This window comes from Lycorma delicatula, chromosome 3, assembly GCF_047948215.1.
Source record: "Lycorma delicatula isolate Av1 chromosome 3, ASM4794821v1, whole genome shotgun sequence".
NCBI lineage: Eukaryota > Metazoa > Arthropoda > Insecta > Hemiptera > Fulgoridae > Lycorma > Lycorma delicatula.
The window spans coordinates 55,017,984-55,039,675 of NC_134457.1; the positions used below are offsets into that span (position 1 = coordinate 55,017,984).

A 21,692-nucleotide genomic window follows, 5' to 3' on the forward strand; every position below is an offset into this window, starting at 1 on the left:
CAAGTGTTAGAATGTAACTCGAGAAAGTAAGATAAAAAACTGAAGCTTTACATTTGCAAAATTACGTAACACTATTTTCATTACGTTTATTGAAGTTCTAGCCTTATCGTTTAAGAAATTTTTATGATTCTTATTGATAAGATATTAAGAATTATATTTCAAGTCATAAATTTTCAATGAACTGTTTCATCTTATTGGCTGCCACGTTTTTCTGTGTTTCATTTTCAAAAAAAAAAAGTAGAATTTATTTTCGTAATAAAAAAATATTAACCACAAATTAAACAGATACCTTAAAAGTTTAATTTTGTAACATACAAATACCTAACCTAATTTTGTCAATTTTTCAAAAATTGATTCTTATTTGTTGTAGAAGTTTTCAAAAACTCACTTTTCTGAACTCTTATATTCCAAACGATCTCATTTTTCTTAGTTTACTAAGAAAACGTTTACCCCTCTTTCCCATATTAGTTTTTCATATATCTTTTTAGTTTTACTATAAAACGTAAAACCAACTCAATATTTATTATCTATACACGAACCCTTCTTAAATAATCAAGGACTATAAAGTGCCTAACCTGAGTTGTAATATTTAAGAAAAAAGGAATTATTGCGTTGCCTGCAACTTAAATAAAAAAATACCTATATAAAATGGTTTTATTATGGACTGACTTCAATTGAAGGAAAAATTACAAATAAACAATATTTTATTTAGATTTGTGTTTGATATTGACCTTGGTTATAAATATGTCACTTTTAGTGACGTTTAGTGATAAACGGTTTTCAATCAATAAACAAGGAAAACCAAAGTAACCATTTAATGGTTGTAGAGAAATTTAAAGCTGCATCAAAACACTAGTTGGAAATACTACTTTTTTTTTACTCAGGTAAATAATTATACAATTTTTGTTTATCTTGAATATAAATCTATATTTTCATCATTTCACTAAATGATGACAAAATAAAAATTGTAGAAATCCTCTTTACTGTTAATGAAAAAAAAAAAAAAAAAATTAACGATAATTTTCAACCGTTATGCCTGAAAGAAATAATTCTGCTTAAAAAGGCAGAGGAAGTATTATTGGTGTTTTTATTTATCCATATAATAATTTATTAAATCTTTTTAGAAATAATATTAGTCTAAAAATACCTGAGAAAAAGTGTTATAGACATTTAAAGTTGATCTTTTTTTAATAAAATTATATAAATTGTTAACAATGTATGTTAAAATTTACCTCTCCACAAGACCTTATTGAGGTACAGTGCTCATATCAAAATATTTTTGATACTAAAATTATTTAATGAACGGGTTCATATCCGTTTATTTGCTATTGAGTTAAATTAGAAATTCATTTTTTTCAAAATGTTTAAGTAAAAATCAGTTTAAAAAAACAAACACTACTGAAGTAAAGGATTAATAAATAATTCTATCAAACATGATTTTAAAATTTACGGTCCAATAATTTTTTTAGCCAAAGCAAATTTATATACGATAATTTTATTCTAACTCTTATAATATGTATGTGAATTAAAATAAAACAATGGAAATAGTAAAAAAAAAAAAATAATAAAAGAAAGATTTATTTTTATTATAATTTATTACAGGGACAGAATTAAATGCGATCGTACTCAACCTAAATCACTAAGGATATTAGTACAGTATTTACAGGTATAGTTTTATTTACTTTGTATACTTTATAACAAGATTCGAGTATGTTTATATTTTGTCTGCTTTTTAGGTAAGAGCTTAAAATTAATCTGATATCCGTGTTCTGAAAACTTCCTTTACATATCTGTATTTTATTTAGCCTGTTATAGAGAAACTCAATTTTTTTATTACGCTTTAACGTTCAGGAATTGGTACTTTTGATTTAAATCACACAGAATTTCATAACAATAACAAATAAATGGTATGATATGGAAATTTTGTTTACTAAATAAATTAATTACGGTTTGTGGGTACAATATTTGGTTTTAAAGTTATGTTTTAATAAAATGAAAACACCTGTACTACATATTTCAATATGTAAATTAATTTTCACTCTGAATAAATTAAAATAAAACATATGTGTATGTGTATGTGTGTGTGTGTGTGTGTGTGTGTGTGTGTGTGTGTGTGTGTGTGTGTGTGTGTGTGTGTGTAAACACAGAGAGAGAGAGAGAGAGACAGACACACAGACAAACACACATATTTAAATAATCCTAAAAAAAAAAATTATTTTATAAAATTTTTACAATAAACTTTTTATCTGTTACTAACTTCTTTTTTATTAACTGTGTATTTTATAATGTGAAATGTACTTGAATAAATATATTTAGATTTCTCACTTCGTAACGTAATAATATAAGTAGGCAAGATTTTTTATTTTATTCATCGAACATAAACTTTAATATACTTAATCTTACCCATCTATATATTTTATGTAACCAAAATTTTCATACAGAGTTTCATTAGTCTGAAACCAAAGGTATCGTAACTTATTTTTGATTTTGTTAACACAACTTTCAATTATATTATTATAACATATCCGTATAATTAGCTGATACCTATCCATTTTTCTATGAAGTTTTCAATGTATATAAAAATAATAACTTATTATTGCAATTTCTGCATGTAATCTTTTTAATGACTAAGATTTTTAGAAATCAATCTGCTTTCAAAAAAAAGTTTTTCAATGAAAATTAAAATTGAAATTAAACTTCATTAAACTTTTCAAGAAATGGTCCCGAGGATAAATTTATATCTAATCTATTAAGTAGTGATTAATAACACTGCCGATCAATCAGCGGTACAGTGAATTCCCGGTTCATAAAAAATTGAAAATAGTATGCCTTTATTGTCACTTAAATTTTAACAGCAATGCTATTGGATTACTTAGAGTTCATCCCTATTCAGTTTTCTGAATTGCCTCAGGTGTGGTTGCACTGTTGCTGCAGAATACTTTCTGCGGAAATATAATTTATTTGTAACTTTGTTTCGAGTAATCTAACCTCGAAAAAAGAAATAAGGAATTGAGTTTTCTACCCATCTCAGTTTGTTAGTCCGCTAACATTGGACAATAAAATCTCCATCTTTGTTTGTTTGAAGAATGTTAATAGATTTATTTTATACTATTTTTGACGCTTTATTCATATAATTCGTAAGTGGTAAAAGGTTTCTTTCTATTAAGCATAATTTTGTTTTATGAAATTACATTACATGACATTATTTTGAAATATTTACATGAATATTAAAAATAAATAGCATAAATTTGAACATGTATGGTAGTATAAGGTACACACATGATACTACGGTAGTAGTGTCATACTGATATCTTAGTGTTATATTATACTGAGAGACAGAGTCATAATTGATTCTTATATTGGTGGAGATAATTTATATTGTACTTATATTGATTCTTATAATTTATATTATATTGGTGGGAGAAAGACAAAGAATGAAATTCTAAATCGGTCAGAATCATAATAAATTATCTTACCGCTGCAAGATAACACCACACACCAAAATGATATGTGATTGTACCATACGATTTTGATAAATTGTCACTGTGGTTTGATTTTCTTTCTGTCGTTTGATTGGTTAATCACCAACAACGAACTTTTGTCATATTTTTATTTCATGTTTTAATTAAAGCAGGCCCGGCAATAAATTATACTTTTCAAATATATTTTCCAATTATAGCAGAGAATTTAGTGAAAATATATTTTTTCTGTTGTTTTCATTTTTATTGAAAGAAAATACGGGATATTTTATTTACTTTGAAACGGAACAAAGGAAGGAAGTTTCTGATTAAAAGAAATACAAAAATTGATTTTACGCTCGTTGTTCTTTTATATATATTGAATAAAATTACTTTATTAGCATTATGTTTAGTAATTTTTAAATTAAAATAAATATTACAATAGTTTTTATCAGAATAAGAAAACAAACTTTTACATTGTTTTCTTTTATTCTGGCAGTAATTGCAAGAAGGAAAATGTTACCCTCATATTTTATATAAAAATGCAAGAGTCTAGTTAAGGGTAAAACGTTTATAAGTGTAGTTATATTATGTATCAAGAAAAAAAATTAGAAGAATAAAAAGTCGGCTATAGATTGGGAAAATATGTCAGGGAACTGGAGCCATAGAGGATTGCTGTGAAAACTAAATATGCCAGTCATGGATAACTTTAGAGATTATCTGACTAAACATGCTAAAAAGATCACATTCTGGAAAATGTGACACTGTTATCGCTTCCCGGATTATGAAGCTACTGCCTGTAACTTTGATGCATGTTAATACTAAAAAAAAAAAATCAGAATTTTTATATAAAGTGAATGGTGGAAAATAACATAAGAAACTACTACATGTTGATTCTAGAAACCACTCTTTACTTTAGTGAGTTAATTAAATGTTGATCGCACCAAGTTGTTTAAATTGGTGAGTAAATTTGTGTAGTGAAACCTCAGGAAAATTAGTTATTATTATTAGTTAGTTAGAAAAATATGCAGTTATTGAAAGGATGTTTAAGGCAGGCAAAGTTAGAGATCTACTGAAGAGGACAATAATGGGCTTATGTGTGAATAAATTTAAAAGTGTCAATTGTGTACTTGAAATGGAAATAATTATAGTAAATGTTGCTGAAAGGATGCCTTTAATCTTGTAAAATAATTTTTTTACTACAAAACTAGCATACACTATACGTTAAACATAAACATTCTTTAACAAACCCTCTTATTCCGCTTTAGTAATAAGTTTTATTATTTATTTGTAATTTTCATTCTCTCTTCACGTTCGTAGTTCATTTTAGATGCAATTGAATAAAAGTTACATGTTTATAAACTTACCCGCAGTATTACTCTATTAATTTTTCTTCATTTATAAAGTAAAATTACATGAAAATAAACAATTATTTTGAATATAAAGAATAACGGATAGCATTTTCTATTTGACATCCATTTTATGGAGAAATAATTTATAAGCAATCTATGAAAATTTTAAATCAGAAGGAAAGCTAGCTCGGATATTTATTTTCATTGTTTTTATGTTAGAATATAGTACTGTAATCGATTTTTAAAAAACGAATCATTTTAACAATACAAATTCAAACATTTATTTTCACATTGACAAATTAAATTTTCTACTTTCGTTTTTATTATGACAAATTGATTTGGTTAAGAATACATTTGTAATTAAAGAGAGAAAGTGAGATAGTAATTATCACTGAATTATAGAAATGTGGAAAAATTTCCTTTTAAAAAAATATTTATAATAAAATATGGGGAAAAGCAAATGAATTTTAAGCCGACGCTCAATCTGAATTATCCGGTATTTCTAAATTAAAAATGTTATTAATTTTAAGGTATTGCAAATAACTGTCCATAATAATAATAAACGAATTTGTTACCGTGCTAAAAATGCTAAGCTTAGAATGATTACCCTTCCAGATAAAAGACAATTATGCCACTTGCTTATTTAAGGTGGTCGAATTTATATTCTTTGTATGTCCTAAGAAGTAATTTATAAGGAACAACCTGAATATATAAATTTTTATTTTATTGAGTGAACATTTAATTAAATTCTTATACTTAGCATTTCTTTCATTTATCTTAATATCATTTATATTAACGACTTGGTTTTAAAATGTATAATTCAGAACCGTCACGAAATTCCTTTAACGAAATTTTTCATTAAATCTAACTTTGTTTGCAGTAGCGACTTTCAGGTTTTACAAGTATTGAACTCTTAACATTTTCTCTCCTACAGTCAATGTTTCTCTTTTTGGACACTCTTTTTTAACATAATACTTCTTCCCATTTCTGTTGTCTCCTTCTTACAAGAAAAAAACAAACTATAGTATACCCAAGTTGTAAACAAAGTAATAGGGCTATCACTTCCAGGACTCCATAAATATGCTAAAAATATATTTGTCATACTGAATTATATTCAACAAGTTTCATATTTTCATACGTCTCCTTCAAGTGAGCTGCTTGAGATAAAGAGGTTGATGTGATATTATTAACAGCATAAAGAAGGACTACTTTCAAATTACGCTTTGAGGAGTCTATAAAAAGACGCCAATCATCAGGGTGTTGCGTATATCCCAAAGCTTCCATTAAAGATTCACATCATTATACTATTATAAACACATACATAAATACATATTATACTCAAATAAATTATAATTTATTTAGAAACTTAACTGCAGAAATAAATAAAATAAAAAAATAATATATTTTACTTGCATTTTTCATGCACATTTAGCCTACTTGCCGGAAGATAGGAGAGGAATTACAAAAAGTTTCAGGCCGATAGGGAAATTCTGACTTCATATTAAAAATTAGTGCCCAAAACTACATAGAATTCATCAAATATTGACCTTGCTACAGAATCATTGTTCTCTAGTGTAATTTTATTTTTTGTACAGATGATGTTCTTTACTTCATCTCTACAAAATGAGTATGATATAAAATATTTTAGATTATTTTACCAAAATAATTTTAACAATTTACTACACGTATGGTAATATCCCGGTCGGACTTGGGATATTTTAGAACGCACCAAAGTTGCTTATTATATTCCCACCTACAAACTTTAAGCTTATGCGGTGACCTGAAATAGATTTCACTCTCCAGTATTGCAGTTACGAAAATAAATGATTTATCCATCTAAGATTGTAGTATTCATTTCAAACACATAATAATTGTCATCATGTTTTATCTTCTTTTATTACTCTACTTTATTACGTATTACAATGAACCGTACAGGATTGTAATGCAAAATTATTCAAAATAATATTATATTATTTAAAATAATTATTCAAAATAATGCAAAATTATATTATTATTATATTGGAATCACGTTCAACTGAACGTGATTCCAATATATATTTAAGAAACTTTTATTCTGCGTGATAGTTTCACGAGTTTAGTTTCGATAGGAATGATAGTAAATGAAAAAGATATTGATTTTATGTACTTACATCTAGTCTAAGTTGAAACTGCGAAAAAGAATGGACATTTTATCAGAGAAAAAAATTAGCTACTCTCAATATAACATCGAAAGAACATTTAATTATTCCGTAAAATAAAAGCCTGTACGTGTAATCTTATACAATATGCTAACTTAACCCACCACTATAGCATCAGAAAAAACACATCTAGATGCTCAATTCAGATCCAGAAAAATTTAAGTTTTATGCTACTTGAAAAATTAGAGAATTTACAGGTGTAAGGAATTTTCAGTCTATAAATTAAGAAATTATTTATTTAATAATCTAATAAATATTTACTATATGCCTGGCTAAATATATTTTTGGCAGGTATATACTCAAAATATATTTTGAGTATATACTCTTATTTTTTAATTTATTAATTTATTAATTTTTCCAACATTAAACCCTAATTAATTATAACCAATCCAGCGTTGTATAGAAATTTTACACAATTAAAACTTTAATTTATATTCCTATAGAGTAAATAATTTTAACAAAATACCGTTGTTCGTTATTGTAATTATTTATTATTCAGTATTGTTGGTGATTATTTACAGCTTAACAATTTATGGGTTATTATCTTATTAGAGTAAAACCAATTGTGTAATTACATTGTTGCTGGTTAAAACAATTGTAAAATATTATTCCATTAAATAGAAAATAAATAAAATTATGTCAGAGGTATATCAAGTATAATCTCAGTGTTCAGTCTTGATTCATTTATTGAAATACGTTTAAAAATTCATTAAAATTTTACAAGTCTATATAAATAATAACAATACGCTTACATCAACCATTAAAAATTTTACTCCCTAGTAATTATTATCGTATCATGAAAAGTGTACTGAAATGTTCCGCGTGTGCGAAAAATGACTTTTCTCTTTCAAGCGATAATATAATAGTACAGTTTTCAAGAGCTTTTGTTTGCCGGTACCAAGAGTGGTTTTTGTGAAGTTCACCGCTCTTTTTTGGTTGCAAGGGAAAAACGAGAATTAGTGTTATATAACCTTACAGCGTTCATTATGTCCTTTTAAACTCAATTATATTTGAGTGTGACAAATATTTTCAAGCTTCTCTTCCACACATCAGACGTGTGTTTTTTTGAAGTTAAAGTTATTAGTAAAACGGTGAGAGAAAGTGATTAAAGAGTTTTTTGTAGTGAAAATTTACAAAAAAAAAATTCATATGTTACACTACCTGCTTTTTTATATTATATTCTTTATTTTACTTGTATGATGGATGTGTCTTGTATTAAAGTAAAATATTAAATTTACGGATTTAATTAGTTTTATACTTCTGTATGACTATTACGTTTTTCTTTTTTCTTCTATTTTCATGTTTGGAATGAGCATGTTTGTAAACCCGATGAATTCAAATTTATTCCTAATGCAGTTAAAATAATATTATGAGTAGTTTTTATGCTTTATCTCCGCATATGAGTTCGTATAAGTTTAATTTAGTTATTTCTGAAAGGTAGAATATCTTAACACACAAGTAAAATTATTATATAAAAAATAAAGAATGTATGCGTCTATTGATACATACTTGCATGAAAGTTGATTTATGACGTCCACTAGTGCTATATATATATATATAACGAATATTTATCCTGACTACTTTTGGTAGAGAGTTTTAAATTTTATGTTTAGTTAAAATAGTATCCTTGTTAGAAATTTATTTAACCTTGAAGTATTAGACGTATGATTACCATTCATATCTATAGATTTCAATACATCTCAGCGAATAGCAAGAAGTAATATTGAAAACTAGATTAAATTTCCTTCAAAAGGTCCCATTTTATCTTGGAGATATGTCTCTGTAGAAATGCGTACATGTTGTAAAATGCGGTAATATAGTTATTACAGGAAACAAATTAAATAAATTCATTACTGAAGCGCATCAGCTATGGAGATTAAATAAATAAAATTGTAGAATTTCTTTTCGTTGATGAAAATTTGAAAATTATAACCGAGTTATAATTTCGATAGAAAATTATTGATTTATAAAATGTGTTGTAAACAACAATATGATTTTAAGGGACTTAAGATATTTTTATACTCACCTGAAAATAAGACGTTCTAACAATCGTTGTCAGCAAGTCTACTCTTTGTTTAGTATTTTTATATTTCCATTTAAATTCGTTTCAATTGCTTTTAATCTTAGTTCTTGATATCTTACTCAGGGCTACTCCCCACTTTCCTATTTTGAAAAATGTTATAATATGTTATGAATATATATATATATATATATATATATATATATATATATATATGTATTTATTTGTTTGTTTACTTTTGTTTAGTCATATGTGACTTGCTAAAAAGTTTCTTTTGTTTGGTCCAATTGTTTTCGATTTCTATTTTTTGAAATAGAATACTTGATCTATTTCAACCAAATGAAACCATAGTACTATAATTCTTCGTTACCTTCAAAATATTTTCATAGTGGAGACTGTTGAGTAAAGCACAACAGTTATAACAACAATAAACAGCTAACAGAAATAATTGGAAATAATTTGATTAACGTGTACCTGTTCATTCGAAAATATGGTTTAATCTAGCGAAGGAAGGTTGTTTCAGATTACAAAAAATCATCCTATTAAAATCTATTCTACCCCTGTAGAAACCTACTTACCCTTTAGAAACAGTAAGAAACCCTTTTCTTACTGTTTCTAAGACAAGTTTAAAACATAACTCAGATAGACCTGATTTATTGTGAAATAGTAAATAAATCTTGATCTGCTAGAAACCTTTCCAAAATTTGAGAATTGGCATTTAACTCGTTCCACATTAGATAGCTAGCATCAACATTTGCAGTTCAGTGATTTCCATCCGCTTTACCTCCTCTCCATATTACTACAACAAGACTGATTTCCCTGCAGAAGATAGAAATGAAATTACAACTACATCTATGGATCAAGAATAGATTACCTTAATTTCACATTGATGAGCAAGAAATTCTCAGATTCGGATTCCCTAGTATTTTTTTTTTTAGTGATGGTGAACATATTTATCTTTTACTATTACAGGAAAATTCGGTTGTATGTATTAGCCAACCTGCATTAAGCGATACAACAATATAGCTTAACCTCAAACCGACACAATTTTCTTTATCGTAAAATAATACAATATTTTTACGCGACATTGTGGGCCCCCAAATTATTGAAAATGAAAAGAATTGTCCACATATATTTGATGTGGTAGGAACATTTAATTAATTTTCCAGAAAAAAATAAAACAATATAAAAAAAGATTGTTATCCATAAACTCTACGCACCGATACTACACGCAATACACACACTCACAATACAATACACACACGCAATACTACAGCAGTAGACACACAATATATCAGATCTTGCCAATGTCGAAATTCGGAATACATATGTCATAATTTTATTGCCAAATTTCAACAGACGAAATTGTAATATAAATATAAATATAATATATATAAATATATAAATAATTGTAACTAAAATATAAACTTTATTCAGAAATGTTTCCCAACTCTCTAGTTACGAAAAAAAAACATTTACAGATCTTCATGTAAACTGTCTTGGCTTTATGCGCACGTTAAACAAGTGTCTTTTTATATTCAATTATAAATCTAAACTATTATTACTATTAATAATAATAATAAAGAATAAGAAATCTAATATTCAAAAACTGTTGATAAGAGATGACATATTATAAGACATAAGAATATTAATCACTTCTAAATGAAACTCTAGACTAATTAGGTCAAATACTTGTGATTAAACAAATTCACAAAATTTTCAGGGACAGGAACAGGAATTCAGGGATAGAGAAACAGGATTGGAGCGGGAAACAAAGGGGGAAGAGACACTGACAGGGTCATAGGCAGGGACAGGTTCAGGGGGACAAGTGGACAAGGACAGGGACAAGGACAAGGGCAGGGTGATATAAGAGTTGGGAATTAATAATAAGAACTTATAACAATAATAATGCCCCATGGTAGATAATTTCCGCTTCCGGAATTTACCATCGATATTCCAGGTCCTGGGCGGCATCATATGTACGTATATACAATACATAAAAGTACATCTGGCTAACGGAGCAATTTCCTCGGAAATATGATCATTCTTTTGACATGAAAATTTCAAAATTTAATTTAATCCAATTTTTGTTCAATAATTAAAGATGTCAGTTGACCTTGCCATTTAACTTGTAGTAGTAAAATACTTCACTTGCGTCTAATAGATCCAATCCTCAATAAAATGTTCTCTGTATATAAAATCGGAAAGAAGCTAAATTTTTTAAATAATTGATATAAATAATATTTACGTAGATCCTATTAGATAATTCTCTCAGAAAAAAGTGAAATAAGGTGTAACTAATAATTTTTATTTGATTTTTTCCAAGAGCATATAATTTCTATTATCGTGACCAACTTTTACTTTTAATTCTTTGGAAAAAAATTATTTGTAGTATATTTTTTTATACTGTTGCATCCAGATGAATGCAGTATCAAATTTGCTATACATTAGTTTTCGAAGAAGAGGAAACATAACAGACCAGCGGTGGTAACTTGAAAGCAAAGCTAGTATGAATCCACATTTACCTAAAATTTTATTATTTTTTATTACAGGAATCTATGCTTATCGCCACATGCTTGGTGAATATTCAAGTAATTTGGCTTATAAATCAAAATTTTTCAATGTTTCCTTTTACTCCGGATATTTAATATTTCTAATATAAAATAGTATGTTTTATGTTAGGTCCGTTATATATGTTTTCATTATTTTCAACAAACGACAATATGTAAATTTACAGCATGGACACTATTTATATGCGTACAAAAGGAACCACTTACGCCCACCTATTAATAGACATGCAATCTCGCAATTATCAAAATTTGGAATATTGCAATATCACGAAAGCCATTATAAACCATTAATTTACAACATTATACTATAGTATGATGATTTCATTATTTATTACGTTTATTTCTAGCTGAATCGATATTTAAGTAGAAAATGGAATTTTGATACACCAAAATCCAATTTAATTTTTTATTTAGTAGTCTAATTTTTATTTATTTTACTTTTTACTTTCCTTTAAATAGCTCTATTAGTAGCTATATTTTGTAGTTTAAATAAAGCAAACTGTACTATTAAAAGAGAAGGTAGTTATGGGTAAAAAATTTCGATTATTTACAAAGTAAATAAAATATCCTGTATTTTCTTTTAATAAAACAATAAAAATAAAAACAACAATTAAAATATCTTTTTACTAAATACTCCGTTATAATTGGAAAATATATAGTATAATTTATTGCCGGGTCTGCTTTAATTAAAACATGAAATAAAATTGTGATAAAACTTAATTTTTTAACCAATCAAACAACAGAAAGAGCAACAAAGACAGTGCCAATTTATCAAAATTGTATGGTATAATCACATATAATTTTTGTATGTAGTGTTATCTTGCAGCGATAAGGTAATTTATTATGATTCCGATCGATTTAGAATTTAATTCATTGTCTTTCTCTCATCAATATAATATAAATTATAAGAATCAATTATGATTCTTTGTCTTTCAGTATAACACAATACACTACAAATTTATGCCTATTTATTTTTAATATTCATGTAAATACTTCGGTTATCGTTTTCTATTTGTTCTACAATATGCTTAAGAATTAAACTGTAATACTGAAAAAAATGTATATGATTATCTACAAGAGGTTATGTCTAAAGTAAAGACCGTTTCATTGTAAAAAAACTTTTATCTAAAAACTTCAGAAATATTTTTTATTTCTCTTAAATTATATATTATACTACTTCTCTATATAACCGCCCCGTGAATTAAGACATTTATCGTAGCGATACACCAGCTTCAATATACCCTTGTCGTATCCTTCTGCCGCCACTCCATTTAGCCACTGTTTAATAGCATTTTTAAGTTCATCGACACTCGCGAATTGCTTACCACACAAGAGTTCTTTCAATTTCCCAGACAGATGGTAATCAGAAGGAACGAAGTCCGGACTATGGTGGGTGATCGTAAATTTCCTATCCAAATATGCTCATTAAATCAACTGTCGGACCAGCAACATGTGCACATGGATTATCGTGCAGCAGGACGACGCTGTCGGTTAGCCGTCCACTTCACCGATTTTGAATGGCACGCCGTAACTTACGTAGAGTTTCCCAGTAGGCTTTTGCATTTATAGTCGTTGCACGTGACATAAAATCAATCAACAGTATGCCAAACCGATCCCAAAAGACTTTGGCCATCACTTTGCGTTCAAATGGCTGTGGCTTGACCTTAGTCGGTCTGGTTGGTGATTGAGGATGACGCCATTCACTTGACTACCGCTTTATCTCTGGCGTGTAATATACAATCCATCTTTCATCGCCGGTAACAATTGAATTAAAGAGCTCATCACATTTTTCTGTGTTGCGCATCAAAAATTCCAAAGCAGATCTCATTCGGATTTTTTTTATGACGTTCCATTAAGCCATGCGGCAACCAACGTGCACAAACCTTTCTGAAGCCTAAATGGTCATCAACAATGCGACCGATAACAGGTCTTGAAACATCAGGAAATAGAAAGGCCAGGTCAGAAATCGTTGAGCGATTATCTAATTTCTAATTTCATCATCGACACGTTTCAACTTCCTCAGTGATTATCGAGGGTTTCTCTGAACGTTCTTCATCATGCGCATTAATTCTTCTATTTCTAAACCTTTCACACCATTTTCGTACGTTTCTATCATTCATTACATTATCACCGTACACAGCACCAACTGCTTATGAATTTCAGCCAGCTTAACGTTTTGATAGTTCAAAAACAAATTACTCCACGTATTTCACAGTCGGCGGCAACACCGATTTTTCTATTCATTTTATAATGTAATAGAGGTGGCTTACATTTTTTTTTTAGGTTTCCTTTAAATATTATTAGGATGTATTTTTTTTTTTTTTTTTGTTCAGATAGCTTAACATTGAAATTGTTATTATGATTTATTTCTCTGGACTCATACGTAATCAAAAATACTACAACGCGACAACTTACAGACAGCAATGCAGTGTGTAAATTATTCGCGTGGCCATGATCGACACAGGTTCGCCAACCTTAAGGACAGAAATCTCCCAGCAGTTCATAATTTAGATATAACCCTCATATATTCCATATTCTTCCCATTTTATGACTTAATTTAATTATGACTCGTTTGTGTTAATAATTTTCACTCAAAACGAAGCTAAATCCATACGCATATATCATTTTTTTTCAATTTTCTATCCTCGTAGATCTTGAATCTATAAATCGATTTCAAATATGTATAGAAAAGATAAGAATTCATAGAAAGAAAAATCCCGGTCGAATTTTGATAAAACGGCAAACTGCATTAATGACATCCTACTTAACGGCTCCTTGATACACGAAACTTCCAAAAGACCTATCTTCTGAAAATTTGGTAATATCTTATCTTATCAATCGTTCTTATCATTGATGAGCGCCATGATCCCATTGATCATACATCCCCCAAAAAAAAAACTTGGGGTTGTTAAGGGAAAATTATCAAAGTTGGTTCACGTTGCCTTTCGCTGACCTCCAAATCTTATCTGCACACTGACTCAGTTTCCTGCTGGAATTGTGTATTCAACCTTCCGCTGAGTAGCTCGTATTAAGAGTATCGCGGTTTTGTTACTTTAGTTTAGTTACTATACATTTGTTATTGTACAGTAACTAACTAAAATGTAACAGCGTTATTCAGATTCAGTAAACAATTTCCTTTCAGATCATTGAACGATACTAGATGTATTAACACGCCAGACTGTTAGCATTTTTGCGATTAATGAGCACAGCAGTCAGTGGGATTAATAAATAAATAAATTGTTTTAAGTAATAGCCTTGAAAATATTCTTTAAAAATATTTCCTTACAGTGCTGATGAAAAATTCTCTGTCAAGATAAAGGTAGAAAAATGTTAGCTTACATGCATACAAAGTGATTTTATACCCTTTTATAAATTAGATTTTTGTTTATACCTATATTTTCTTTGCATTTTTCTAGAAGTTTAAATTAAAGTAAACACACTACATAGTACAGTATTATAAACTGTACAATATCTGTAGCATGTATATACAGTACGTATAAACAAATAGTAGAGTAAGTAGACTATACGGTACCTTACTACATAAGCCTTTCTTCAGCTTCAGAGTGAATAAGAAAATAGGTAATATATTTATTTTTCTTTCATAATTCTTTAGACTCATGCTTTAGAATTTCCAGCCTGTTAAAAATCCCTAATTCCTACTCCTTTGGGATAGTCCAGTGCTTTTGAAATCAAAGAGGCAACATTTCATAGTTTTCTTGAAGAGGCGTTCTTCATCCATCGAACCAATTATTCCTTCTTCTTTATCTGTTCTCTGCTCCAAAATATCCTGGATCGAAACTTCAACAACAAGCGTCCATGTTTACCAATGAGAAAACCATTTCTTTTCAAACAATTTTATTTAAGTAACGTAATTTTTGAATTTAAGGTGCGTGTGATATATATATATATATATATATATATATAATTTTTTTTTTTTGTTGTAATAACTGTGTGAAACTGTACCAAAGTTTTCATTCCTGTCTTACCTAGGAAATGAAAGATTGTAATAATAGAAACAGGTAATGCATACTAAAAAGAGAAAGAATAATCAACAGTATGCAGAATATTATAACCTAAAGTAAAAAAGCAATAATGAGGGTTAAAACTGTAATTTTGAGGTAACGGACAGCTATGATTAATGGTAAAAAATTGACAATATTTCTTAATGGTAACAGTTATCTTATGTTAGTTTTTTGTGGTTACGTACTGAAGCATCATCGTTTTGCTATTCATTAGGACAATTACTAATCTTTGTGTAATTTTAAAATATATATATATTTATCTATCGTGTGTGCCTCCTCTGTTATTATAAAAAAAAATGAAACAAGCTCTCGGAAAATGAAAACTTATTTTCAAGTAAGGTTTTAACTAAGATGTACCGTATATACCTTACGTACCGGGTACTAAGATGTACCGATTTTATCATGATATTCTCCCGATACATTCATAACCTATTCTAATCGTAAAAATAATGGAAAAATTTGATATAAACATATGTCCTAAAATTAATTGTTAGTGAGTTACGGCTAGTGAAAGATTTCGCTTCGATTTCATTTTCATTTCAAATTTTCTACAATTTTATTTAAAAGTTATATGTATTTAATACCCATTTAACAAAGTTATTTATGTAAAATATAAAAAAGGATGGTTTTATTTGCCAGTTTATTGGTTTTCATGCCACATTTCTCAAAAACTCCTGCAAATAGTGTTCTGGAACCTATTTTATTTAATTTTTCAAGTAAAACCCCATAAGAAATCACTAATTCTACAACTTAACGTTACAAAAATTTCAGTAAAACCTCATTTCAACCTAGTAGCTGAAATCCAGGCAAAATATTTCACTAGTCGTAATTCGCAAACGAAGCATTTTTTAACAAATGTTTATATAATATTTTTTCATTATTTTCATAAGGAAAATAGGTTATGAAAGCCTCGGTCGAACTTCATGATACATTCTATGTGGTAAAGCAATACTGAGACCTTTATGAAGATATTTCTTTGTAAAATTTTAAAGAGATAATTAAGCAAAAAAAGTAAGAATTTTTTTAATAATATTATCTGAAAATATTTTACTACGATATTATAATAAAGGTAAAAACTGTTTTTCATACTGTATTTAGTTAGTATCGTTACTGCATTTTACACACAGAGAGAATAGCTAGAATAAATCCTTTAATTTTTTCACAAAATTAATTTAATTTAAAATCTAGAATAATCACTAATCTTTTCACGTATAATTAAAATTAAAATCGATATCTTATATTTTTTTAATTAGAAATAAGTAGGTTGATTTCATAAAGTGGCCGTTTGAAAGTGATTACGTACACATCAAGAAAGATTTCCAGAAGTCTGTAAGAGATTAAAAACAGTGTTATTTGATCGTTCGTAAAATTATTATTTGTCTTTTGAAAATTTTTATTCTTTTATTTCAGTAAACTTGATAGAATATAGGCATCAAGAGTGTAGAATGTAGGTCTATACAGAATGTATAGAATATAGTTATATAGATAAAAAGTATATAGGTATCCTTCTTAAAGATTGTTTCAATTTCTTTATAATTATTATTACTGGATAAAATATATTGAAAATATAAAAATGAATTCATCTCGGCGAAAATTAGAAATCAAGTGAAGATTTTAAAATTCATATTATGTATAATGTACAACATTACATTAAAACGAGACAATTTCTTATTTCTTAGAACATCAGGAATACGTTTAATAAAATATATCCCTTACACGATTCTTCACACAATTGTGTAAATTTTACTATATTTATTTCGTCAATTTACGTTACGCATTGTTCTTTAATTTACATATATATGTTTCAAATAATATTAATGGAATTACATGTTTTTATTATAATATCTAACTGCCGCTTGACTGAAAAAATAAAGCTAACTTCTTTAATGGAATTTTACATTTTAAAACTTAATCATACATCATAAACCGCTAAACCCTGTAATTTTGACGACTTTATGTATTAAAGACGTTTTTCTCCTGTTCCCTGGCGGATCGGCATTCAAACATTACTCAACCCAGGAGGGCGAATCTTTTATTCATCTCATTCGCCTTCACTGAGGCGGGGTAACCGGGCCTAGCTATGCCGTTCCCGGAACCCGCCAAAGTAACCAAGACTCTGCTCTGTCTTACCTCTCGCTTGCCTCAAACCACCAGAGAGGAAACCAAATCCGGCTATGTCGTTTTTCCAGATCCCGCCTAGTAGCCGGGTGTCGGTCATTCTCTTCCTTTTTTTTATACTTGCTATTCCCTGATCCAGTCACAAAAATCTATTTCTTTCCTCTGAAGAATTTCCGTGGCCAAACCGTCTACAGCACTTCATTATACCACCCCTTGAGTCATAAAACCGTTACAGTGTTTTCGGACGTTATCCATCCAAGGCCTCTCTCTTTACATCCGATCCATCTGTCACATTCATAAAATGTATGGTAAGGTGAATCTACCAGGTCACAGTATGTATAGTTGGGCATCTCTCACTTCCCAAATCGGTGTAAATATTCACCAAATTCTCCATGGCCAGAGAGAAGCTGTGCAACATAATAACTCACATCACCATGACCTCTCCTCAGCCACGGCTCTAATCGCGGTATCATTCTTCTTGTCCATGTTCCAGTGTGTGACTCATCCCAAGCCCCCTTCCACTGTTGCCGTAGGAGGGTTTTAGCGTCCTCTCTTATCATACATTCGTATTCTTTTCTGGTGTTGAGCTATAAGATGAATGGGAGGCATTCCTGCCAACATACTCGCCGCTGCTGCCGACACTGTTCTATTTGCTGTCGTTATCTTTAATGTGGTTCTTCTTTGCATTGAGGTCAATCGCTTCACATTCCTTTTCTTATCTTATGCACTTTACCACATCGGTATAACATAAAGTCATAGCCATAGCTGTTGCCATCAGAAGCTTACGCTTTTCAATTCTCGGTAACCATTTGGACCCCATAAGGTTCCTGAGTGAATTAATGGCTCGTTCTACCTTTGCCGAGATTTTTTCCAAATGTTTGTTGAACAGTCCTGACTACGCAATCCATACTTCCAGATATTTTATGTTTGGCATTATCCCAATATGTACTCTATCAACGTTTATACTTATTTGGCGTTTTTTCCTGCGGCCTACCACCGCAAAAAGTTGTATATTCTGGGGAACTAATTATAATCCCCATATCCTAAGCTATGAGTTAATCCGTTTAAACATTGCATTTGCATCAGATTCAACTTCTTTTTCTGAATGACCTGACACCAATATTGCCAGATCATCCGCATACGCAATTAAGGATACATTTCCTGGTTCTTCTATCCTCGATATCCCATCAAAGGCGATATTCCAGAGCAGGGGGTCAAGGTGCCTTGTGTCACCTCACCTGCATCTGGAACCGGACTTCTTCATCTCTTACCACCATTACCAGTTCTCGGTCATGTCTTCCCTGTTTCCATAAAGTATTAAAGACCTAAAAAAATAAAACTGCTACCAAAATCTATCAAGGTATATTATGAGGAAGAAATTATAAAAATCTTGGATTATTGGGCTTTTTTTTATATTTAAAATTATCATAAAGAGGTTTTTATTCGAATTGTGAAGAGATGTTACAGAATAAAAGTGAACTGGGATAAAACAGCAGCCAATAATAATGAAAATTAAATCTTCTGATAATATTAGTTATAATCAGTTTATAAAACGGATAAGGAATAAGTTATTTTTTCTATTAATATTTTCTGTGGAAGTATTGTTATGTTCCTCTTAGTTGTAAATTAACAATGTATTAATAATTATACAAATTTAAATACTCTTTTCGATTACTGTTAAAGCAACAGTTATAATAAATTTTCAAACTTCAAACTTCACAAAAATATTTAAACATAGCCAAAAAATTTCGATCATTAAATCAAAATTAATACATTTTTAGGTTATTAGCTTCTAGTAACCTAGCAAGCTCTAGTAAGCTTCAAGTAGATGTAGTCCATTTCGGTAATAGGAAAAATATGTCCATGTATCAATGTCAAGTACTTAACATCCATCACGCCATAATATTATCAGGGCATTGTTGTTGTATAAATTTATTAATATAAAAACAAATATTATTTTACATTACTATTATTATTACTTTTGCATTAGAGTAAATATATTTTTAATTGGCCTGCTTTCAGAGTTGTTCTGTATTTGATATGACAAATATAAATAATATAGATTGTTGTATATTAAAGAGAAATATTTTTAAAAGCGGCGCTTTAAATACGTAATGACATATTTTTCCAATAACGACAAAATACAATTCATCTCAAATAGAATGGGTTTTAGTAACTGGATGGAACAATTCCGTTAAAAGCATTTATTGGATTTCATTTCCCAATTCCTTATATATACTATTCCATTCATGGTTGAAAACATATGTCACATATGTGTGGAATCAAAACATGAAAAAAATGTTTTATTTGTTTTTCCAGTGTAAGTTTTTTCGTTAAATTCTTTAGTGACTTGGGTATACGTAGATATATAAACAGTTATTATCTTTCAATTAGATAAAATTTTTATTTAATTTAGTTTTATTAGTTTACAATTTTAATTTCTAAATAAAAACAAGTAAAATTAGTAAAAAGATAAGTAAAGATAAATAGCTTTTAAATAAAAATTAATCTAAAATTTAACTGTAAATTTAACGAAAATACCAAGAAAATTTAGAATTTTTTTTAATTCTCGTCTGTAATCTCCCCGCCTCCCCAAAGTTGGATCCGCAGTTACACATAAGCTCAGCTCCGAGGGGTGGCTTCGCCTCAAACTACCTGCTGGGTAGGCGCTAGTCCCACCCAGGTAGCCGAGACTCGGTTGTTCTGTGTTACATGCCATGCCTCTAGTGGGAGAACCCCTCCCTCGTAGGGACTCCGGTCTTGACACCCTGCCTTTAATGGAGAACCCCCGAATGGATCCCCCACCGGGACTACGGTCTTACATTCCTCCCCAGTGGCGTCTACAAGGGTGTCCCCTCCCGATCATTGGTGGTGGGACGCCGAAACACATAATGTTTCTTCTCCAGCCGCCTCCACATGTACTTTAGGAAACACCGTAGAATCTGCCCCAGCCAACTCGAGGATCCACAAAAGCAGACTAGTCGATCCTATATATCTTGCATCACTTGCCGTACGGATCTGGAAATGACCCAGGCCACCTCGCAATCCCCAACTTCCGAATCAACCACTAAAGCATTGTCAGTCCGGCCCAATCAAATTTGCATCCATTGTCCCCTCCGGATAGATCACGTGCAATGGAATGCACCACTACAACCTGACCTGCCTCCAACTTGCCCGCTAGGGCCAAGTCCCGTTCCATGGAGTCTTACGGAACAGAGGTACGTGTTGCGGGTACTTGCCTCTACCAGGAACTTGCTTTTGACTTCTTCTTCCCCCTCACCCGCTGGAAAGAACCACAGCGCCTTCGCTTCCCCGAAGGTTTCATAAGACGTTTCCCGCCATCGATGACGTCGTCCGACCGGACGGGAAAGAGCCGGAAAGTCTTCCTCGACATCCCTGCTCGTCGATGCTCCAGATGACTTGGAGGCAGCCCTCTGCTATCTCCAAGTCATCTTCTTACCCGTGTTCTTCCCTTTGCTCTTTGTCAACAACCGACCCGCGCGCCGAAGTTCTTCCATCACCGCTTCCGCCAAGCTATCACTGCCACTACTGTCCAACAGGACGTCTTCCACCTGAACCCTAGAAGTTCTCTCGCTTCATAGAGCCACATTTAAATCTGTTTAAAAAGGTAGTTATTTTTTATATAATTTGAATTTGAGAATTATCATTCTATTTGCGATAGTAAGGTAATTTTTCAATATTTCCAACGTGAAATAATTAAAGAAGACCTAAATTCATAAAACCAAAATGACCTAAGTGGTAGTTTGACATTAGACCAGTTAGGAATATTGTGGTAAAGAAAAAACGAAAACACTACTTTTTACAAATGTTAAATATATAGTTAGCCACGAAATAAAGTTGAAAATTACTGTAGATCTTATTATTTTATTGAAATGGATAATTTTAAGTATAGAATGTTTGTGTAAGATATTTGTATAGCTATTTCTTGTTTTA

At 29.8% G+C, this 21,692-nt stretch overlaps 1 protein-coding gene across 1 annotated transcript in view; it reads right to left on the reverse strand.

Moving 5' to 3' along the window:
• Window positions 1-5,908: 5,908 nt before the first annotated feature.
• Window positions 5,909-21,692, reverse strand: part of LOC142321129 (uncharacterized) — a 72,690-nt gene continuing 56,906 nt past the window's right edge. The window contains exon 2 of the mRNA XM_075359121.1: window positions 5,909-6,087. Within this exon, the coding sequence (XP_075215236.1) occupies window positions 5,909-6,087 (179 nt within the window). The remainder of the gene's footprint in view (window positions 6,088-21,692) is intronic.